This window comes from Rhizopus delemar, genomic scaffold, assembly GCF_000149305.1.
Source record: "Rhizopus delemar RA 99-880 supercont3.5 genomic scaffold, whole genome shotgun sequence".
Taxonomy (NCBI): domain Eukaryota; kingdom Fungi; phylum Mucoromycota; class Mucoromycetes; order Mucorales; family Rhizopodaceae; genus Rhizopus; species Rhizopus delemar.
Window position 1 is genome coordinate 2,317,170 of NW_027137831.1, and position 24,082 is coordinate 2,341,251.

Below are 24,082 nucleotides of genomic sequence, written 5' to 3' on the forward strand. Positions count from 1 at the left end.
ACAAAAAGTACACTGCCAATGCTTTAAAGTTTGCCCTCCGCGTCTAAGTATATATGAATCACAATTGCAGTACCAACAGTTGAGCTTAATATGACTAGATCTAAGTGATTGACAAAACTTGAAAAATCTATGACAAAGAAAAATGAAGACTAAAGCCATGAAGATTCTTATAGATATCGTACAATAAATATTGTTGAAATGTACAGCAAGTTCAGTATTCATATTTTGGAAAGACATGATTGAATATAAGGGTATAATACCTTCCCTTGTAAAATTTTTATTTTGCTGTCTTTTAAAATTCAATATGTTGACAACGCAATGACCACAAATACCATGGTATGCTTGCGTCGATTTATAATGTATATTATTGTACATTAAAAAACACTTACATTTCTTAAAACAAGGTATTATATATACAATTAAGACGTATTATCTTTAATAAAATAATTGAGGGGTATTTTCAAGTGGAATTATTTGAGAAAACATGAAGTACAGTTTAAGTGACCCTTTCTTTACCCTTTGTTTTTTGAACAACTTCTTGGGACTTTGAGCTACCATATTGACATACAGAACATTCATCCAGTTTATCTAGCTGTCTCTTTGAGCAATCAACATGGAAACTGTGTCCACAGTGAAATACAACATATTTTTTGTTTGCCGGTACTTGCTCTTCTTCATCCAAGCCCCATGCTAACGGTGGCTGCAGTAGTGAAAGATCAAATATGCTGTCACCGCAAATTTCACATACTCCTCTACCTGGGCGCCAGCCTTTACCTTGCTTACCAACCATATCCTGTAAGCTTGCATACAAATCTCGATCAAACAGTCGATTTGTCATTTCTAATAATTTTCCTTCGTACTTGTACGTATCTAGCATATTCAAGAAAATGTCTCTAAAATCTGCAAAGGTTGTCTCTCCTCTTGATTGAGAGTCAATCAGGCGTAGCAAGAGTCGAGGAAGAGACACTTGTGGTGAGGTGGAAAGTAAAAGTGATGTCAGGATGGATTGAACAAATGACTTGAAAGAAGATATTATTCTCTGATGAACATCTGACGGTATGGTGGTATTGGTCCCAAGCGTATTATCAATTTCAATTGATGCTTCGACATATGTATCTAATAATCTAAACCACAGTGTCTCAACTTCATCATTCACAGGTTCCTTCTCTTCGTTTTCAGCTGTTGAGTAGTCTACAGTCGAGCTGTCCTCGCCTTCTCGACTCAATTCAGGTACATTGTTTTCTTCGTCTTCCATTTTATTAGTATGCTTTAGATTAACAGTATTTCTGCCACTATTCTCACATAATCGAGTGCTTACTCGGAGGACACCATTAAGTCCTATTAAACAACTGTTGATTATATTTTGTTCTTCGAATGTCCAAATCAAATGGGCTTGATGTCCTTTTAGCACTTGAAGAATGCTTGCACTTCTCTCCTTAGCAACTCCTAGCATTTTTTTTAGTGCTCCTTGAGTGTTGCCGCTCTTTTCCATGATCCATACAACAGCATCCATGACGCCATACTTTTCACAGCTTTCTTTAATTTTGTCTAATGAAACGTTGTTGTTAAGTTTAGTGTTAAAGTAATTGAAAACACCTGAAGGATCAAAGCGGCACATAAGTTCAATATAGCGTTCTTGTATTGCACCACTCACACCACGAAGCTCCTTTACAAGTCCTTCATATTGTTCGTCTTCATTTATATATGGCTCTAATAGCCCCCGCAAGTATGAAAATAAACGTTTATCGGCTGTGGCATTGTGTTCATCATCATCATCAAATTCTTGATCTTCTTCCAATCGATGTATAGCATCTTCATGATTCCCATTTCCAAACGTCTGAATAATTTCTGCTGCTTTCTGTCCATTGATTTCTACAAATTGGGAGATACGAATCATGAACACTCGCATGACCTCCTCCTTTTGTCTGTCGTTCAAATTGCTTGTCAACAAATTGTGAACACAATCAAATACCATTTCGCGTCTTTGATCATCCTTCAAGTAGGCCTCAACAAGTTTACCATATTTCTTGTCTCGGCGATAGACATCTTCAAGCACCTTCCAAAAACCAGCTTCTTCATAGAGCTTGACAATTTGCTCTTCATTTGTTGGTGTATAGACCGTGAGTAAACTTTGGACTGCCCTTTCTCTTTCTGTACGAGTATCTTGATCATGATCTTCTGCTAAGCGAACCAAAATTTTATTTAGCGTTTTTGGTGGTAGCAGGATGAATGTAGTATATTTGTGTAAGTTGGAAGCAATAAAAATGTACAACAAGTTGATGTTTTCATTAGAAAAATAATTGAATTGATTGGCATGATCACTGGAGATGGATGTATTCATTTGAAGACTAGGCGGTGCTGGCCGACCATTATTGGTTGCAAAGGATTGCACTGTTGAAGCTGAAATAGATTGCTTAGGTCGAGGGGGTGGTAAACTATTGCCTGTAAGTCCTCCACCAATAACATCCAAGAGAGTATTAACAATAATTTGTCGAGAAATGACTTTTCCAGGCACTTCATCATCAAACTTAGAGCTCAAAATATCTTCTCCACCATTTAACCATGGATCTTCAAAGCCAATCTCCAGGGCTTCCAAAAACTTTTTGGTATTGAACCTTAAGAGCAAGCGAAGATAAGGATAAGTAGGTTCCAGCATGCCTTCATCATCATCTACAGTAAGAACTAATTTACCACAAACAGGCGGCCATACAACACATCGACCAGAAAAGACAAATGAGTACACAGCACTTCTTGCTTCACTTGCTTCATCGGCAGTAGCAATACTTGTGCTTTCAGGGAACGATCTTCCTGTGAAAACTAGTTTGAGGTAATCAAACAGTTTTTCTGCATTCTGTCTCGCGTAGAGGTTTTGCTGATCTTCTGGATTACCACGTAATACAACGCGAATGACTTTTAACATTTCTACTAAAGGACTCACATAATCGTGCATACTCTTGTTCCAGACATACATCATAGCTTCATACATGCCTTCACGATGACACATACTCACTATTTGGTCAATATCTAAATGCCGAGGGTTGACATGCCAAATGACTTGTTCGAGCTCGTCAAGTAACCGCTTCTTGCTGTAGTGATCTACAAGGTCTTTCATGATAGAGGGAGGGACATTTGGTACACGATCTTGAATGATGCAGGGCTCCAGCACTTCCAAAAAGACACTCTTCACTTGATTTTCAGAAAAGTGCTCATAGACAGCTTCAAACAAGAATTCAAGATTATTCATACTTAGACAAGCTTCAATACAGCCTCGAGCAAGATTATGCATCGAGATCATCTCACCGTCGCTCACCTCATTGGCCATATCATTGTATGTGCGCTTGGTGGAGAAGGTATAGTTAAGCGAAGATTTCAAAAGCTCCATTAATTTCTCACCCATAAGTGCTTTTCTCGCCTTCTCCTCGTCAGGCAAGCCAATAACAGTTTGTATATCAATACCATTATAAAATGAAGTAGCGAGCTCAATGCTTTCTAAAAAATCGCCAGCTTGTACAAGTGCAAGGATGCGATCAGCCCATGATAACAAAGTACCTACATAAATTTGATGAAGACCCTAAAATTGAAGAGCTTTTCAGAATTCTGTATTAAAGCATAAGCATTTGCGTGAAATATTACCAGCAAAAACAATTTTCCTTTATAGCCTTTAATAGAACCAAAGTAAGCCATTTCTACAGATTTCAACATACTATTTTCAGATGAATCTGCAGTCGCATTCGCTGTATCGACGACTAAGTCTTTTAAAGGTGCATTAAACCAGTCATGATAAACCAACTGTTTGGCTCGTATGCTGGTATGCTGGGTTTCTACCATGTTTTTAGGATCAAATAGGATCATCTCTTCATTGGGAGTAAACAAAACAAGTATCTATTTATTATGCATGAGTTTTTCTTTTCATTTTATCAAATGTAGGCGAGATCATACCTGTCTATTAATCCACTTAATGTTTACAATGGGCTCCTTGCTTTTCCATTCCCCAAATTTCACAAAGTCCAAGTTGACACCACGCACTGCGGATTTAGTATTTGAACGCATTTTCTGATTTGCCTTTGCAGATGTATTACTTTCTATACAGACGCGAAGAATGAATAGGTGGTTCCCCCAGGCAAATGCGAGCATGGGATCATTTATATTGTTATGTCCTGACTTTAACACAGGCAACCAAGCCAAGGAACCAGATAAGCTTTCAATGTGTGCTTTTGATCCATTTTCTACTACTTGTTTTGACATCTTTGGCTTTAAAAACTTGTACAAGGTTTGGGGTGCAGGCTTTAGCCCAACAATAATCATCTAATATAGCCGCCACATGAATAATGAGGAAATGCTGTTTTTATTATTATTATTACCTTGTAAGGAGTTAAAAGAGCAACAAGACCAAAATTTTCTGCTGGATGAGCTACTTGACCAAGAGGTAAAGGTTGCATAGCAAAAACAGTGCTCGGTTTTCTAGGCTTTGACTGTTGGATATTATCAGATGCAAGCGATAAGTTTTGATACCTTCCAAGGATACGTGTTGAATCAACGGCGTTAATCATGATCATCTTATAAGACATATGATAGAACGCCATCCCCTGATCATCGGCAGATACAATCTCTGATTTTTTAACACCTACAAACCCAACATGTAAAATGGATGCTCCTTGGATATGACCTTCTTTTCGTGGAGCAACTTGCTGTTGTGGGAGTATTTGGTTAGCAGGAATAGGACTAATAGTACGTATAGGTTGCATTGGTTTCCTGATATCCCAAATAACAATATACCCTTGAGAATGCCCACAAGCAATGGTTGTATGATCTGAAGATATGGCAATGGAGGTCACAGAACCTAGCTCGATGGCTGTAATTTTACAAATTGTTTAGAAATAATCTCACATCTATGTTTGTTGTACGCAGCTGATTACCTTTATTATTATCACCCAATATGCATTTCAAAGTTTGAGAATAATCATAAATAAATACTAAACTGCGCGTGGTCCCAATAGCAATCACGCCACTTACAGCCATAACAGAAATAAGTCCACTTGCTTGTTTAATAGAATCTGAATACAGTTGATTTGATATTTTTACGAGCGGTGTCCATTTAAATGCTTCCCATGGTTCAGCTGGTGTATCGTTGATTATCATATCCGAGGAAGCAAGAGGCTCGTTTTGGATGTTATTAATGCTTCCTGAAAGTGGAGAAATAGCTGGTTGTGGAGAGGATGTTAAAAACTGTGAATGATTTATTCTGGGTGTTGATGTCTCTGATGGAGAATCCTATTTTAGACAATAAACTTGCCATTGTTTAATCATAAAATAAAGGTTTAACTTACAAAGTGTAATAAAGTAGAGTCGGTATCTACTGTGTCGTCTTCAATATCTGAGCTGTCAGTTTCATTCAAGATATTCTCAAGGCTCAAATAATTTGCTAATTATAATAGGATATAAATAATAATCTATTTTACATACAAGTATATGTATACCTTTCTTTATAAATTCTTCATAAAGGCCAATTTCTTTTGATACATCATCCAATAAATGAATCACTTTCTGCTTTTTCTTTTCGCCCATAATATTTGCGTTCTTAACAAGTGGTCCACCATTTAAGTGAATATAAAGATCATCCCTTATTTTATAAAGACCATTAAGCCGTGTTTGAATGACTGTATCTGATACAACTGGTAAGTCTAGTTCTGGAATTGTAAGTGCATGAAATTTCTGCTCTAATGATGTTAAAGAAGGTACACCATTGATCAAACGAGTCTGATATGGAATAGCATCCAATACTTTTGAAAGAGGATCAATTCTCTCAAAGGATTTAGGTGATAATAATGGCTGGTTAAATGAGGATTGAAGGGGTGTGTTGGGTCTATTGCATATATTAGTTGTTTTTCATGCAATACTTTCTTTTAAATCAAAACTTACAAGGAATATTCTCCTTTCACACTCGTTATTGAATTCACAGATTGAGACCTACGATGACTCATAAATGTTTTCAAATTAGCCAAGTATTTATCTGCCAGTGATCGATCCTCTAAAGCAGCTCTTAGGTCCTCTGGTAATTCTGCTGTAGCTGTATCAAGGTCAATATCAATTTGGTTCAGTAATTCCTCTTCTTCGTCTGAGCTTTCCTCAAGTACTTCTTTTAACAAAGTAGCATAATCTCTTCGAAATCGCGTTGTGTTTATACTGAGACTTGGTTTCATCTCGGGTATTGGTAGGCTCTCATGGTTGGAGCTCATTTTATAAATAAAAAAAAAGAAAAGTTAATTTATTATTTTGCTTCAAAGTGAAGGCGTTTTTAAGATCCGATGACCGCATATAAATCATTCGTGACTAAGATACGAAAATTGATTATTGATGCAATGCTGTGTGTTGTATTATTTAATTGAGCTATATATATATATATATATATGTCTTGTACAGAGCTCATACGAGAGTCATATTCAAAATCTTTATTTCTTTATTTTCATATTAATATTTCCTGTATAATATCTAATAAATCGAAAGAAGACTTCAACTGTAAATAATCAATCACGGTTTATACTTTTCTACGGAGCAAACAAAACCACGCATGTGTGCACAGACAATTATTTTACGCACCTTAACGTTTAAATCATATAGCAGTGTTTAAGGATTTCTATTAATGCATTTGGTACGTGTTTGTTTCAGTGGAGTTTCATAAAAAGCTGTTAACACAAAAATTCATTTCTTTTTAATGGAATGCTATCAAGATGGGCTCAAAGTAAAGGCAGTGGCTTGTTGTATTTTATTGGGGCTTTATTAATTTCTTCAGCCTTGCGAGCTATAAAGGGGCTATTGGAAGAGGAAAACATCTTAATAACATTCTGTAAAAATAACTGACAAAGAAGATAGACTTAAACAACATTGTCACCTTTCAGACATTACAAATTTAAATTTTAAAGCAAAACACACACGCACACATTTTACGACTAAAATTCATACAAAATATTATTTTTTATATATAGGAGTACATACATGGGATAGCAGCGTACAACGCTTTCTCCTTTCTTTTAAATTACTGCCGTTCTAGTTGTTTTTTCTTTGAAGCTCTTCGTTCTACTTCTGCTTTTTTCATATATTTTTTAAATTCAAAAGAAGGATCTGTTTGAACAAATGAATGTTCTAATAACTGTTCTGCAGTAGGTCTTTCTTCAGGATTACTAATTCAATATATAAGTAGTCAATAAAAAACAAAAGAGGATGTTTGCGCTTACATTGTAAAGCATTTGTTAAGAAAATCTTTTGCTTCTTCAGTAATATCTTCTGGTATAGGAGGGGCCTGATATTTTCCAAGCTATTATCATTATTATTAATGTGAGTAACAAATATAGTTATTATTATACGTTATCAATTTTTACATTGTATAATGCAGCCAACATGTTAAGATCTAACCATGGATGGCTTCCAGTCAACATTTCGATCACTGTACACCCTAAGCTCCATATGTCTACTTTTGCATTGTATTTTGTTCCTTTTACAACCTCAGGCGCCATCCAAAACACAGTCCCTCTCATTACTGAATTATTTGAGTGTGGGTCATATGCTTTATCTTGTCCGCTTAATTTTGATAACCCAAAATCTGTGATTTTACAAGTACCATTCTGATCCAGTAAAATATTGCCCGCTTTGATGTCCTGTTTATATATATTAGTACAAAATATAAAAACAAAAGAATAAAGCATTTTACTCTGTGCATTATATCACGATTATGTAGGTAAGCCAGACCAAACAATATTTGCCGAGTAAAGAATTGAACAAGAGGAATCTCGAATTTTCCAGTTTTGCTAAGACAAGAAGCAACACTTCCACCTGGAACATACTCTAAAAAGATATTGATATGACCTTCCTCTTCATCTACATTATAGCCAAGGTATTGTACAATATATTCGTTGTCCAAATCTTCTAATAGCGAAATTTCCCTAAATAATCCATCCTTTATTTCTTTTAATTGCGGATTTGCATAATCTGATTTGGTGTTTGGCAAATCTACTTGTTTGACAGCAATCCACTCTCCTGCTTCCACATTCAGTGCATGGTAGACTCGTCCAAAAGATCCTTTTCCAATCAACTCACCACGAATCCACCGTAATTTTTTTGACTCTAAAGTTTGAAAGAAATAAATTAAAAGTCTATCCTTTTTTTACTCATAAAAACCCTCCTACTTGGTAAGTCTCCAGATTGTTGATCATTAGTCTTCATACCAGGTTTGACTTGTTCTACTGCACGATGCCACATTTTGGTATTTTTTCTACGAATTAGATTATTGGCACGAACCACAGTAATGACATTTCTCCAATTTCGATGTGCTTCATTGGCCACGTTACGAATCGATTTCTTATGTCCTTGAAGCTTTCTGCCAGGCGGTAAAGCATTGACCATCACCGCTGGTGTGGGTTCCTCGATAATCTCTTTATCTAAATCATGTCCTGGTAGATATTTATCAATATTCTTGTAAAGTCGTTCCACTGATGGACGTTCGGCCCAATTATCGTCTTCACATCCATCCACAAAGGCTGATGAAGGTGAAGTAGGAGAAATAGGAGAGGTGCTTCTGTCAGCCGTGTTTACACGAAGTCCATTATTATTCTTATTCAAATCCATATGTTCCATGCTCTCTTCAAGTGTATGAGGTGGTGCGCTGGCCACAGTCGTGATTGATTCACGCGATCGATCACTTTCAAGATCTTGCTCAGATAAAAATCGAACGGCATGCTGGGGAGGTTTCTGCTGCTCTTCTGAATGGCGATGATCCTCTCCAGAGCCCTCATGATCTGTTTTATTGGAGATGCTAGGATGTAAATCAATATTTTCGGCACTAAACTGCTGTGTTTCGTTAGTCACACTAGGAGCTACAGCCCAAAGAGAAGGCGAAGGGATAGAAGGAGGAACTGCTGCTGTCCGAGTAGATGAAGTATTTGCTGAACAATTAGATTCTACGGTTGAACTAGTCGAACTACTTTTTGAAGGTGCCTTGGGAGGAACAGCCCACAGGTTTGTAGAGGGCTCATCAGATCGAGAAGCAGAGGTAGCATGATCACTGACTAAATTCTCTTCTACCGATTGCTGATTGTTATTTGGAGGAACAGCCCAAAGTGAAGCCGTTGTCTTTACATTCTCTTCTTGTACTCCGCTGTTTGGAGATACAGCCCATAATGAGGCAGCAGGTGCTTTTGCTTCTTCTTGCTGCTGTTCGCTGCTAGGGGGTACAGCCCAAAGTGAGGCTGCTGGTGCCTTTGGTTCTTCTTTTTGAGGTGGTTTGTTACTTGGAGGAATTGCCCATAACGAAATTGTTGGGGGTTTTTTTTCTTCATGTTGATGGTCATTGTTGGGAGGGACTGCCCAGAGCGAAGCTTCTGATTTTATCCCTTGTCCATTTTTTGGTGGAATAGCCCAAAGAGAAACTTGGGTTGCTGTTGTCTCCTGCTGCTGTTTGTTTGGAGGAACAGCCCATAGTGAGGCTCCTTGTTTTGCTTCTTGCTGTTGCTGCCCACTATTCGAAGTATGCGCTTCTTCATCGCTTTCATGATGTTGTTGTCCGTTTGTTGGAGGAACAGCCCAAAGTGAAACTGTCGACGCAGTTTTTTCTTCATATTGTCTGCTTGAAGGTGGAACGGCCCATAAAGAGGACATTGATGACTGCGAAGGCTCTAGAGTATTAGTAGGAGTAACAGCCCACAAAGAAGTCTGCTGCTGTTGCTGTTGTTCTTGTTGTTGGGGAGGTATATCTTGATGTACAGGCCATAATGCATTGTGGTGAGCATTATCATGGACAGGTCTAGCACTCTGCTGTAAAGGGTATGATTGATTATAATTTGTATCAGTATATGAAGCATTATTACTTCTTTCAGAAAGTGGATATGAACTAGGATTTTTAAGACCTAAATATATTATACACAGCAATTTTAGTTCTATTTTCCCCAAAGATTATAATCTCACGCTTACCAACTTTATTAGCGTGATCTCTCATTGGATGTGAATCCATATTTTCTTGTGGGTGATATTGATTGCTTATGTAACCAGGAGGTAAAGTACTGTTGACTTTGCTATAATAACGTGGTTTAATGGGCCTTTTTTCAATTTGGTGTAAAATTAGTATTTCTTGATTTATTCTATTGTAAAGCAAATAAAGATATACCTTGGATGTGGAACAAAATCACGAAATTCAGTCCCATCTTTGTGATAATATTTATATTGTTCTAATATATGCTTAACCAATATCCTATTTGTGCAGCTGTGATCTGATATTTGACAAATATGTGAAAGTTCTTCATCTCCTAATGGTACGTCTGCAAGTGCAAAAAATAAATAAATATTCAGTTATCCTTTGTTATCAATCATTTACCCGGATTTTTCCCATTTTCATGGAAAAATAAGTATCTGCTATAAGTGTCTCCTAAACCAAGTTTTTTTAAAATAGACACTTTGATAATACGAGGATCGTGCATTCCAGTTACTTGTAAGCTGTGAAAAGTATCCGAATCAGTTGTTACATGAATACTTTGCTGGTGTTCCTATATAATAAACTTTAGCCTCCTTTATATTTTAAATCAATTTAATCTTACTATTGGATTAAGTCTTCTTATAGCTAATTTCCATCCTCCTTCTTTTTCATTTACTGCATGTCTAACAATCTTATTTGAAAATGATTTATTATTAATTGTTCCTAAACTGATAGTTGGTGTAAAAGGTGTATTGACATAAGTTGATACTTTTGCATTATTTGATGATGATTTTCTTTCAGGTATCAATGGTGTTTTAGGTTCACCCGCAGTATGCTGAGAAGCTTTGTAACGAGGAATTTTACTATAAGAATGGTACTCAGCCTATAGGTTATCATGTGAGCAACCTAAACTGCATATTTTTTTTAATTGGTGATTTACCTGTCTTAATGACTGAATAGCACACGCGAGTCTATTTTTTTCAGTATTCGATAAAGGCAATTTATCTCGAAGCAATGTCAAATAAGGCATTTCGATTTCCAGAAAGGCTCTTCCACTTATCTTGTTGGCTTTATTATCCATGCATAAGTCATAAATGAAGACTATAAAGTAAGATATAAAAAAAAATACCTTTAAAGAAATCAATAGCAGGTCTAAAATCATTTGCTTCAAGCCATAGAATGACTCGATCTACTGTCCACTGTTCCTCAACATTCTTTGCAATTGCTTTTTCAGGGTACGGATGCCTTTGTTGATCGTACACTTGCATTAAAAGAAAGATATTTTTTTTTTAAAAAAAAAAAAGTGAAACTCTCCCTTCTGTTCCAGTGAAACACATTTTATTGGCTGTGTAGTTTCATTTCTCAGCAAATCAAATCTTGTTTCTTTTTATAAAAAAAATATTAAGAATTATTAATATCGTTTAATATGACTTTGGCATCATCATTATTTGTAGGGAAATTGAATGCTTCATGATCATGTCGACACTCCCATAGGCTTAGCTGATATAGAGTGATAACAACCAATAGATGTAATAATAGGGAATAAACAATGAAAAAGTATCTTGACCATCTGTGTGAAAACAATACACGTGTCAAATTCAATGTGAACTTTTCAGCAGGATTAAGTGCATTATATCGACGATTCTCTTCCTAATAATAAGTTTTATTAAAATGGGACTTGTTAGCAGCTGTTTTGCTCACCTTTCTGTGAAATTGAGTAAATGGATTCATGCTCTCCTCATATAATTTGCTATATTTATCTGTTGGATCTTCAGCTATTTTAATAGATGATTTCCTAAAATGTCTGGTTGGTGTTCCAGCTGAGAATGAGCCATCCATGTTAAGGGCAACTGAATGATTCTGTTCAAATAAGTAAGTTTTCCTTTTTTTTTTTTTTTTTTTTTTTTTTTTTTACATTTCTTTCTTGCTGTCCTTCTTTCCAAACGTGTACAAATTTTAATCTTTCATACAACTTCAAATTATCTTTCTTCAAATTTTGTACTTCCATTCTCATATCTTGTAATGTAGTCTCCAAGGATCTCGCACGATCTTCTAGTTCTGCATTCTTTTGCCTGAATCTATCTCTTTGACTCATTACAATGGGCAAAATACTCTTGTCCTCTCTTATACTCTCCATACTCTGACGGGGAGTATGCTCATTTGGCATGGTAGCAAGATTGCTAGTAGATGAATTTCTACTGAGTGCGTCTGCTTGATCTGTCTTTTGACCTAATCGAAGTAAATCCTCTTCCAGCCGTTGAATGAGCTTTGTTTTCTCTGTTATTTTTGTATTCAATTCCTCGATTAATTTCAGATTTCCTTCATTCTCTTTTTTAATATCAGCATGCGATACTTTAATTTGGGTATACTCAGTTTCAAGCTTCTTGTTTTTTTCCATTAATTGCACTTCCAATCTATCCTTTGTTACTTCTTTCTTCAAAACTTCATTTGCATTGAATTCCTCTTCTCCTGTTGAGAACTCTACGTACTTTTTACAGTGTTATTTGCATATACAAGAAAAAAGCGCACACACACATGCCTTCATAATTTGTAATTCTCTTTTGATCTCATCATAATCATCAAAATTCTTCAACTTTTTCTTCAATTGATCATTCTCTTCACCCTAAAATAGAACAAGTAAGTTTCATAAAGCAGTAAACAATAACATTTACAAGTTTTGCTATGTCCGCTGTTAATTCCTTAATCTTTTTTGAAAGTCTTGCTTCTGTCTTTTGAAGTATATCTCTGTAAGCTTCAACATCTTTAATCAATCTCGATATTTCTGCTTCATTTTCGGATTGACTTCTTGAAATACAGTTTAGAAAAATACCCCAAGTGTTTTATCGCTTTCCTTACTTTTCTACATTTATTTCAAGCTTTTTTGAGTTATTTTCCTTCAAGTCACTCTAATAATAACAGTCATGCATTTATTTCTTCTATCGCTATTTTCTGTCACTTACAATTATTTTCTCTAGTTGGATAATTTTTGTATTTGCACGCTCAAGGTCTATAATGACAATATCCAATTCTGCTAATTTGCCTGCAACTTCCTCATCTATTATAATAACGACATTATTATTATGAAATGTTTAATGTACAATAAAAAATCTTGCCGTATTTTTGGCTGTGATTAATCAATTGGGCTTGAGTGTCATCGTGAGACTGCTTGAGTTGAGTCAGTTGATCCAATGCTTGGTTCAGTTGCTTTTGAAGATCATATTCACTAAGTTATACATATATCAATTCCAATGAAAAGTTACAACTGTGTAGATGTATGTACTTACCGCTCTTTATACTGTCTTATTCTATCATTGTATTGATCTCTTATTTCTTGTTCAATTGTATTTGAATCCTTTTTTTCGTTCAACTATAATAAGCTAAGTACTTTCTTTTATAAAACTATATTTGTTTTGTATCTACCAAGCTTTCTAGCGAAGATGATTTTTTAGTAAGCTCAGAGTTTGTTTTTTCAAGAGAGGCAAGTTGTTTGTTGGCTTTATCTAGTTGCTCTTTTAACAGCGTATTCTCATTTTGTAACACTGAATTATCTACTATTTTAGTGCTTTGGTCCTATTATAAAACTTAGAAGTTGTTGAAGAATAAAAATATATTTTATACTATGGCTGCTTCGAATAAAGGGGCTGGGTCGGGTGCATCTGCTAGTAACTTGTAGATGGATAAGAAACTGTTTTCAGAGTACTTGGTACGTTTTGTAATGTTATCAATTTCTGTCTGGTAAGCTGAATAATTATAATTGTACGTTAGAGTTGTCTTTTATTAAAAGAAAAGCTTTAATACCCTTTAAAAGAGGTTTTATCTTTTGCAACTTTTCTTCGTCAGGAATCTTTTTGAATTCTATGCAATATGTGAATGAGGAGTCAAATTATATGCGTATATGCACTACCTCTTGTTTGTTCTGCCAATTTCTTTCTTGAAACAAGACCATCTTTTTGGTTTTCGACTATAGTTAGTCCTTGTTGATCAAGTTCCTTTTGTAAATTGGGCAACTGAATTCCATTCCAATAACTTATTGCTGTACTAAATGTATCCACGCTCATATAAAATGATAAAATGTATTAAAAAAAGAATACTTTGGCTGGATTTTAAAACGCCCAAAAAAAAAAAAAAAAAAAAAAAGGCAACATGCTCACAGGAGCACGGAGTATGAGAATAAAGAGTAAAAAAACAACATTAAGATCATATACTAAAGGGCTTTTGTATATTTAAATATTAACTGCTTTTTCTATTGCCTTTTACCTTTATATTGTCTTTATTAAAAAAAATAAGGCATGAAACACAAATACATTGTATTAGCAAAAGGGGAGAGTTGAATGATCAACCTTAGATTGCATGCTTTGCTATAATCTTTAACCTTTCCAGGTTAAAAAAAAAAAAAAAAAAAAAGGCTAAAGACTTAAAACGTGTTGAAGTATGTAACAATGTAACACTACTTTTTTTGACTATACAAAATGGATCAGATCAGCTTTTTTTATAATTATTTACTATCTGAAATACTTTAATAATACTTAATACATTTTAAATTACTGCTTTTTTTTTTCTCTACTTTTTGATGACGAAGGGAAAAGTTGGTATTAAAAAAAAAAAGAGGAAACAGAGCGCGTGCATTATTTTGTGCGCCTTGTAATCCTATTGGACAATTCAATGCAATTTAACAAGATCCTATTTTTGCCACTCCGCTTTTTATTCTTTTCCCTCCTTTTTATTCACTATATTTCTCTCTCTTTATTCATCATCTCTAATTTATTATTAAAACATGGCACACGTAAAACAAGATTAAATAAACGAATAAAAACAGCATGTTAACGTGATTGTACAGAGACTCGGCGGACGTAGAAAGAATGTAAAGAAAGGATTCCAATTTACTTTGATGGTAGTTGGTATGTCTTATTCTTTTTTGTTTTTCACTTCTTTTCATAAACTTCACCTCAACTTGTGCTTATTAGGTGCCTCTGGTACAGGTCGTACAACTTTTGTTAATACTCTTTGTGATGATCATGTTCTTTCAAAGAAGGTTTCTGACGACCCTGAAGACGCACACAATGAAGAAGGCATTAATATTAAACCAGTCTCTGTTGGTAAGGAACCAGAATCAATTGATAAGCTAAACAATCCCAATTTATGTACTAATAACTTCCTTTAAATAGAGCTGGATGAAGATGGTGTTAGGTATTTATAAAATAAGAGGACAACAAAGGAGTTTGGTAACATATTTCACTGTAGAATTTCTTTAACTATTGTAGATACACCAGGATTTGGTGATAATATTGATAATGAAGCATGGTATGTGCACAAAGTAGACTACCTTGACGACAGTATAGTGTAACACAAACATATAGTTTTCATGAAATTGTTGCTTATTTAGAAAAGCAATACGATGATATTCTTGCTGAGGAATCAAGAATCAAACGTAATCCTAGATTTAGAGATAATCGCGTTCATGCGCTTTTATATTTCATTGCACCTACTGGACACGCGTAAAGGTTTTTTAATTTAGTCAAATGAACAAAATTTGATTAATGCTTTCGTAGATTACGTGAAATCGATATTGAATTGATGCGTCGTCTAAGTCCTCGCGTGAATGTTATTCCTGTCATTGGACGTGCTGATTCGCTTACTCCTCAAGAGTTGAGAGATTTTAAAAAAAGAGTAATGTAAACACCAAGATGCTGAAGACCTTTTCTGCTGTTATTAATATTACTTGCAATAGATCATGGAAGATATTGAACACTATAATATTCCAATTTACAACTTTCCTTATGACGTAGAGGAGGACGATGAAGACACAATTGAGGAAAATAGTGAATTAAGAGTAATATTGCATTTAAGATTATCAATTACTATATTCACTCTCTTTTTTAGGCCCTTTTACCATTCTCTATTGTCGGTAGTGAAGAAGAAATCACTGTCAATGGCCGTACGGTTCGTGGTCGTCAATATCCCTGGGGTGCTGTTGAAGTTGATAATCCTAAACACTCTGACTTTGGTCGTTTGAGATCTGCTTTATTAAGTTCTCACTTGCAAGATCTTAAGGAAATTACTCATGATATTCTCTATGAAAACTATCGTACCGAGAAACTGTCTCGTACTGTCAATGGTGGTGACCAAGAGTAAATCAATTTATACATACTATTTGTTACTTGATGCTTATATATCACCATTAGAGATGCCTCTTTGAATGCTGAAGATATGGCTTCTCAAAGCGTTAGGTTGAAGGAAGAACAATTAAGAAAGGAAGAAGAAAAAGTAAAAGTGAAAAAACGAACTTGAATTGTTTTATGCTCATTTTTACTATAGCTTCGTGAGATTGAATTGAAGGTTCAACGTGAAATTCAAGAAAAGAGAGCCGAGCTTTTAAGCAAGGAAGAAGCTTTACGTAATTTAGAAGCTAGATTAGCGCAAGCACAATTGGCTGATTAAAAGGAGGAAAAACTAATAATTCAATAATTCAAATATATTTCTTATAAATTCATTAATATTATTTTCATTTTATAAATCCTTTGCTTTCTTGATAGTTTTCTGTGCCTTTATAATATAGTTTGTTATTAGTATGAGATCAAACTAAGTTTTAACAATGCAAAAATAAAAGTAAAATTAAAAGCAGAACGTTCACTGTTCCTCTTTCATCCTTCACCTCATAATCAGAACGACAATTGCTTAGAACGGTTCTATTAATGTTGGTAAACAGAGTAGCTTATGTTAATAATATCTCAGTAATTAACCTTGCATTGAGCAATATCTCAAAATATAACCAGCATAAAGAGATTTCAGAAAGCTTCCCAAGCAATAAAGATGAAAAAAAAAGGAAAAACTGGGTAAGAGAATTGAAAATAAAAGATACAGGAAGCATTTCAGATAAAAGAAGGGAAAAGAATAGACAGGATGATCACTTATGTACGCACTCTCTTTATTACTATCGATATTAGTACAATTATTAAAATAAGCTTATTCTATGACTTGAAATGCTAGTATCTTTTAAATAACAAGCAAAGTATTCTTACTTTTACTCCTTGATAATACTTATTTTGTACTTTAATCATAAGCTGCGAGCAGCTGATGTTTAAAAATACTTCAAGAAGAATGAACACCCTCACGTTAATTGAACTGCAAGAAATGCAATTTCAAATATTGAAGAATACTTAACAAATATAGATTAACTATTTTTTAAGCAAAAGCCTCGAAGAAGACAAGCCTTGCATCCATTTAGGTCTTTTGATCGGAGATTAAAATATTCAATGTCGCATTGCAATTTTTTTAGTGATGCTTTTTTTTTCTTCTTCTGCAAGAAAGTAAGTTCATATATTAACTGAGGAAGGACATTACTCTCATTAACAAATTAATTTTTTTAGATCAATTATTTTTTATAGCATCGATTAAACCACATATTGTAAGTTATAGTTTGTTTTCACTGAAGCTTTCTTTTATTGTTGTCTATTGGATTTTTTCTTTTTTTACGTGGAAACTAACAAACAAACAAAAAAAAAATACGTGCTTTTCTAACCTTATTATCTATTATTATCTCTTTATATTCTTTTAATTCTCTCTTTATTATACAATTTCAAACTTGATTCTCATCTTTTTTTATTCAACATTGCCTGTGTGGATTTACTTTTTTTCTAATTTTTAAAAAACTTTTCATGTAAATTCCTACTCCTTTATTTTTTTTCTCTCTCTCCTTGTTTTATCCATAAACTTGTATATGTAAAACAAAAGAAATTAACATCATTTTATTCAATTATAGATGTCGACAAACAGCTAAAAATTTAATATGAAGCGTTTGCAAGATACTCAAGAAGCTAACGATTCAAAGAAGCCTAGATTAAATCAATACTCATACAAGTAATAAATTTAAAAACAATTACAAAGCATCGTCAAACTCAGTCTGTTTTATTAGTGAGCTCTACTCTCAATATGGTTTGCTTTCTCAATATGGAGGAGCAAATCCTTTTGGACAAAATGGAGCTTCATTTACTGCAAATTACGGACAACCCGCAGCCTCCTTATATGGCTTGAATTATGGCAATGCAAATATGATGGGCGCTTCACAATATGGATATCCTCAAGCATTTTTTAATCCTGCAGCAGCCGCAGCAGCAGCTGGCTATAATACTGCTGAAGGCAATCGAACTATATATTTAGGTGGCATTCCACCAGGTACGACACCTAGCGAAATCCTAAAACAAGTCAAGACGGGTGCCATTGAAAGTTATCGGGCTCTAGCAGAGAAAGCTTGTGTGTTTTTATCATTTGTAGATCCTTCGTCAGCTCAACTATTATACCAAGAACTTTCATTTAAAAAGATGATAATCAACGGTCAAGAAATCAAACATGGATGGGGTAATTCGTCATCCATTCCTTTGTCACTCAAGGTGAAGATACAAGCAGGCGCTACACGAGCAGTTTATATTGGTAAAATTGACAGTAGTTTGACAAAAGAAAAGTTGACTGCAGAAGCTATAAAGTATGGGCCAATTGAAGAAGTTAAAGTGGTTGTTGAAAAGAGCTGTGCGTTTGTCCACTTTTTGAATATTGCTTCAGCTGTCAAGTGTGTTACAGAGTTACCTACTATACCAGAGTGGCAGTCAAAACGTGTTAATTATGCCAAAGATCACTGCGCGGGTAATCTTACGAATGAATCATTCACATCACCTGCAAGCTTTGGATTTGATGCCTATGGTAACCCAATGATGCCTACGCTAGGCTTACAGACATCACCTAATGCGGGCAATATTCTTCGTACGATCTATATTGGTAGTCTTCAGCCAGATGTTAAATATGAAGATATTTGTAATGCCATTCGAGGAGGCAATGTGCTACAAGTCCGATACTTTCCCGATAAACATATTGCATTTGTTAGTTTTATGGATGCAGGTACGGCAATTTCAGTCTTTAACTATGCCAACAGTCAAGGCTTGGTTATCAAAGGAAAAAGGGTTAGAGTGGGATGGGGTAAACCTTCAACCATTCCCAGCCAGGTTGCACAAGCCATTCAACAAGGAGCTACACGTAACGTATACATTGGAGGAATAGATGAAACAGTGAATGAGGATAAATTAAGACAAGATTTTGAACAGTTTGGAGAGATCGAATTAGTTAATACGCACAAAGAAAAGAGTTGTGCATTTGTCAATTTCACAAGCGTGAATAGTGCAGTGGCAGCTGTGGCTGGTATTAAATTGAAAAATTCAGAATATCAAGCTTTTAAAATTAATTATGGAAAAGATCGATGTGGAAATCCTCCTCGTATAAAGAATCAGGATATAAATGGAAAAAAAGTTGAAGTGAAAACAGAAGAACAATAAAAAGTATGATCGTATTTTGTTTGTTACTATTTTTTTTTTCTTTTCTTTTTTATTGACGTAAATGATAATTAATGACTCAAATACAATCACAGCATTCCCACGGCAAAAGAGAGATGATAGTGATTTAGTTTCACAAGAATATGTATACGCCAATGAAGGAGTAGTGAATCAGAAAAAAAACCACTTCGACATACACTCTCCGCGGAAAAAAGTAAAAAAAGAAAAATGCGGGGAAAGTTAAATGTCAGCACCAATTAAAAAGTTACTCACATGGAAACTGAAAGTTAAAGTGGAGAAAACCGGGTCAAGGAAAGTTCTAAGGGGAATTTGTAGTCTGGGGAAAGACTACTTTAAATTCTCTGCATTTTCATTTTATTTCTCTTTTCTTTTTTTTTTATAATTTTTTTTTTAAATTTAATATTTCTTTATATTATTTGAATGATACCAAACATATAAAACAAATACATCCAGACATTAAATCACAAGCAAAGCATTTTTTTTTTTTTTTTTATAATTTATTACACACACAAAAATATGGAATACCATCCATCGCATAAAGCTTCAAGCGTTACTAGCACAAGTAGTAGTACGTCATCCATTTGGGGATCACTTCCTTCGCTTTACACTGGTCGTGCTGATTCAGTATCAAGTGCGTATGAGCAAGATGATTTGATGTTACGTGATCCAGATGAGGGTAACTTACTGAACAATGGTTAATTTAAAAATGATCTAATATGATTTTATTATAGGTTTTGTATTTCAACCCTTGTTACCATCGTCACAAAAAGAACCCCTTGAAATTGTATCAAGAGATGATGTAAGTCCTTATTTATTTTATATTGTTCTATTCCTTACATTTTTTAAGCATGAGACGATTGATAATGATTGTGTTACATTTGAGCTTAATAACAAGAAACGCAATAGCAGAGAATTATTAACTGAAGAACAAAAGAGAGTGAATCATATTGCGTCAGAAAAGAAGAGACGAAATACGATAAGAGGAGGATTCAGAGAATTAACAGATTTGGTTCCAACATTAAAGAATACAAATAACCCAAAAAGTACTATACTATTCAAATCGGTTGAATATATTAAACAATTGGAGAAAAGAAACAGTCAACTGAAGAACACATTGATCATGTTGCAGCAAAAGATGAAGCAGAGACAGCAACGAAAAAAGATTTCTTATCATTCAATTTCAATTCCAAGTGACATTGTAAATAGTAACACATATAGCACACCTGCTTTGGTGATGCCTGCATCTGTAGATGATTGGTTATTGAACCAATCCTACTCTACTACTGCTTCCTTTAATATACCTGCAGTAGATAATGATAATTTTATTGTTCATGGACGTGAAAGTTTATTATCTTCTGGAAAGTTAAATCATTTAAAATAAAAATTCCTTTTTATCAATCATCTGTTGCGTGTAATATCAATCTTTTACCGATCCTTTTACGTTGATGTGACATTATACCATTAGAGATACTTGAATGTTCTGATTCGCTACTATTGCCATTATCAAAGTAACTATAACCATTATTATCCATCTTGCTCTCTTGTTCTTCTAATTCTAATGCTCTTTGTCTTGAAGAAATACCAGAAGGATATTTTTCACTGACCAATAACTTTTTTATCTCCATCAGATAAACTTGAAGTGTATCCAAAAATCTTTGGGTTTGTCTATGCTTTGAGGATGCTACAAACTATCTTAAAAGTGAGTACGAAATGCAAGATTGCATTATAACTTACAGCTATTCCATCTTCTTTAATAATGTATCCAATACCAAATCCATCAGAAACAACAGGGCCAAATCCAAATAATCTCAAAGCAGGATTTCCACAATTAGATGTACTGATTACAGTGTGATTTAAAATTTTCCATCCTTTATCGGTAAATATTTTAGGCTTCTTTTTGTCTTTATGCAATCGATCCCATACACACTCAAGTGCATACAAATGACGGTCTTGTCCTAAGCCCATCGAACACTCCTTTGTTAACTTTGTGTGATATTTTAAAGCTGTTCTTAATCTATCCAACTTTTCTTGATTGCTTGATTTTTTTGAAAAAAAGGTAGTTACAAAGTCAACAGAGGCATCAGATACACTGCGAATAGCTTCAGTTCTTCCGTGAAAAAAAGTCTTGGTCATTGCAGGTTCATAAGTACATTCAGATTTGCCATAAAGACCATAATAAGCAGCTTGAAATGCCATCTATATTTTTCTAAGTCTTTTTTTTTTTTTTTTTTTTTTTTTGTAATTCTTTATCTTTTTGTCTATTTACCTGTACAAAAGCATCTGGACTCATCTTCATGTCTGTAATAAAATATTTACCATACTTGTTAAACTCGAGCACTTTTACTTCATTTTGAAGTATCAAATCACTTAATCTTGTTTCTGCAAATCGAATACCCAATCTCAAGGCATCAGTTATTTTCCACTCAATCCTTCTTGGGTTTACATCAACCATACTATCCGTACTCTCCCTACGTTTAGCTCCATTTTGATCCTTGTAGGAATGGAATATAGATTTTGTTTGACTGTTGATTGTCTTGGCAAATCGAAGAATGGTTTCAGTATAAATATCAGATACAAATCGAAGTACAGTATGGCCATCAACACCTAATCAGTGCTTATGTTTATAAAATGTATGTGATTTATTTTTTTTATTTACCTGTGTGCTCAAAATTGATACCTGCGCTACCATTTTTACATACAATAATCTAAGAATAAAGATTAACTCTTGTCAACCAAGTCGTATTTGTACTTCTTTTACCTGAAGTTTATCATACCAACGATTTGTACAAGTACCAATTTGCATACCATCCATCAATTTATAAGTGCCACACAACATATTCGTACTCAACTCATTCGTATCAGCCGGTTCAACATCATCAAGACAGACAATGAATTGTGCCTTATCCACTACCTTTAGCGCTTCAGCATTTGTTTCATCCGATGCTAATTCATCTCTTAGCTTTGCCCATGTGATTCGATTCTCTGTCGTCAAAACACCTACAGCGGATTCTGAGATAGCAGAGGCTGGTGTCTGAGCTGCATCTCTCACAATAGCCTTCAAGTTTGCTGCAATCTGTTTTTCACTCAAAGCAATACCACCTTCTTCATCAAATACATCAAAATGATAAAATTGACTTTGTGCAAGGACAACGATATGCCTCGCATCATCAGCTGGTGCAATATAACACCCATTCTCAGTAGGCACGCGGGCTGTAGCAAACAGACGACTGAATTGTGACATACAGAGAGGAGTGCCACGAAACACATCAGGTTCAAGTGTCTTGTGACGCAGTGCTTCAATAAATACAATAGTTGAATAAATCAGGGAAGAAGCTCTCACAATTTGATCATTTCGAAGTGGTGTTGGATCATCTTCCAGTAAGAAGAAAGGATTGAGATTTAAGACTACTGAGTCTGTGTATTGAAGATAAGAGTCATACCTGTGTCGTAATAACAATTAAGCAGATGAATGCATACCATCTTGCACACACTTACCAAAACTCTTCAATGTAAGAAGACTTGTCTGTTGCGTAAGTTTGAAGTTTGTCTTGAAGTTCAGGTCCGTCTTTTTCTAAAAACTCTTTAGCGGCAAGCTTTGTAGCTTCATGTTCTTTAGGTGTCTTGAATAATAAAATTTATGTAAGATAAATCCAGAAAACAATTAAAAATAATTCCATACCTCTAATGGTTTTAAAGCAGCAAGGTATTTTTGCAAAGTAGATTCAAGATCAGGAATGGGTAACTTTGGTAACTTGTCTTGAAACTTGAAAGTTTCACCACCTGTTTGGTCCATTGGAAATGCTCTTGGAAAAGGAACTGTCATTTTTTTATCGTTTGAATGTGAGAAAAAAAAAAGAGAGATAAAAGAGCTTTAACTTTTTACAAAATTTATAAGTCACCGAAAATGTGGGGAAAATAATGCAACACAGTGAGGAGTTTAGTGTCGCATAATCTAATTTCCGGTAGACCGTTCTCACACAAACAGATTTTTAGTTGAAGTATTGTTTAGCCGTAAACATGAGATTTAAACAGATAATTTTTATTATGTTTATATAAGAATTATGGTCATCATCTGAAAAACTTATGTTTGATTTCATTTTTATGGATATTGTTATATTATCAACAAAATTGGTGACACACAGGAAATAATGCCAACCAAACTGTGGAGTTTTAGTTTTAAATGAAGGAAAAAGGTAATGTGTGACAATGAGTGATTATAAGCGCAATAAAAAAATCATTTTCCCACATAAGACACAGAAAGTGAGAGAGGGAGAAAGAGCGGAAATGAGAAAGTACAAAGTGAAGGATATTTTAAGCTGGATACATTGATTTCGGATAAAACTTTCATTTTGATATTCACATGTATTTCGGTTATCTTCTTTGGATAAAAGTTTGATTACAATAATGTATCATTCCAAATATAATAAAATAATAAGTTAGATTATTCATTTAGAGATGATAATACATGTTGTATAAATGTATATTCAAGATGAAACCTTTGACGTGTTTTAAGATTTAGTTTACTTTTAAGCCTTACTAAGGCATTTAAGCGCTCATATTTTCATATGAATAGAGTCTCTAAAAAGTAAAAGGTAAGATGTGATGAAATACAGATTATTACACAACAATTCTCATTATCTTGGGTGTCACGAGTTCTTATGGCTCCTATCTGCAAGCATAAGTATAATAAAGACAGTTCTGTTGGTTTCCTTCAATGATTTTACGCTTGAGATTTTTGCAGATAATGAAGTGATAAATAAAAAGGAAATAGTGCTTGAAAAGTTAG

General features: G+C 34.4%; 5 protein-coding genes across 5 annotated transcripts; 2 read left to right on the forward strand and 3 right to left on the reverse strand.

The window, feature by feature from the left end:
- Positions 1-496: 496 nt before the first annotated feature.
- RO3G_07651 (uncharacterized protein) lies at positions 497-6,236 on the reverse strand (the record flags this gene model as incomplete). The annotated part of the gene is made up of 9 exons (XM_067662241.1): positions 497-3,571; positions 3,634-3,882; positions 3,967-4,305; positions 4,362-4,722; positions 4,777-4,852; positions 4,917-5,271; positions 5,328-5,422; positions 5,478-5,863; positions 5,920-6,236. The coding sequence occupies 9 exons, from the start codon at positions 6,234-6,236 to the stop codon at positions 497-499; spliced, it is 5,253 nt and encodes a 1,750-aa protein (XP_067518342.1).
- Positions 6,237-7,033: 797 nt separating this feature from the next.
- RO3G_07652 (uncharacterized protein) lies at positions 7,034-11,226 on the reverse strand (the record flags this gene model as incomplete). The annotated part of the gene is made up of 11 exons (XM_067662242.1): positions 7,034-7,178; positions 7,233-7,312; positions 7,377-7,652; positions 7,706-8,118; positions 8,163-9,896; positions 9,961-10,061; positions 10,154-10,304; positions 10,361-10,529; positions 10,581-10,841; positions 10,899-11,026; positions 11,088-11,226. The coding sequence occupies 11 exons, from the start codon at positions 11,224-11,226 to the stop codon at positions 7,034-7,036; spliced, it is 3,597 nt and encodes a 1,198-aa protein (XP_067518343.1).
- A 3,506-nt stretch (positions 11,227-14,732) lies between these two features.
- Positions 14,733-16,396, forward strand: RO3G_07653 (uncharacterized protein; the record flags this gene model as incomplete). The annotated part of the gene is made up of 11 exons (XM_067662243.1): positions 14,733-14,741; positions 14,796-14,856; positions 14,923-15,054; positions 15,124-15,145; positions 15,200-15,291; positions 15,342-15,453; positions 15,508-15,625; positions 15,687-15,788; positions 15,839-16,086; positions 16,141-16,222; positions 16,274-16,396. 11 exons carry the CDS (start codon positions 14,733-14,735, stop codon positions 16,394-16,396), a joined length of 1,101 nt encoding a protein of 366 aa, XP_067518344.1.
- A 1,348-nt stretch (positions 16,397-17,744) lies between these two features.
- Positions 17,745-19,278, forward strand: RO3G_07654 (uncharacterized protein; the record flags this gene model as incomplete). The annotated part of the gene is made up of 3 exons (XM_067662244.1): positions 17,745-17,815; positions 17,871-18,130; positions 18,230-19,278. 3 exons carry the CDS (start codon positions 17,745-17,747, stop codon positions 19,276-19,278), a joined length of 1,380 nt encoding a protein of 459 aa, XP_067518345.1.
- Positions 19,279-20,568: 1,290 nt separating this feature from the next.
- Positions 20,569-23,119, reverse strand: RO3G_07655 (uncharacterized protein; the record flags this gene model as incomplete). Its single annotated transcript, XM_067662245.1, has 8 exons — positions 20,569-20,597; positions 20,726-20,984; positions 21,031-21,492; positions 21,563-21,900; positions 21,953-22,001; positions 22,055-22,736; positions 22,792-22,916; positions 22,976-23,119. 8 exons carry the CDS (start codon positions 23,117-23,119, stop codon positions 20,569-20,571), a joined length of 2,088 nt encoding a protein of 695 aa, XP_067518346.1.
- Between the last annotated feature and the right edge of the window lie 963 nt (positions 23,120-24,082).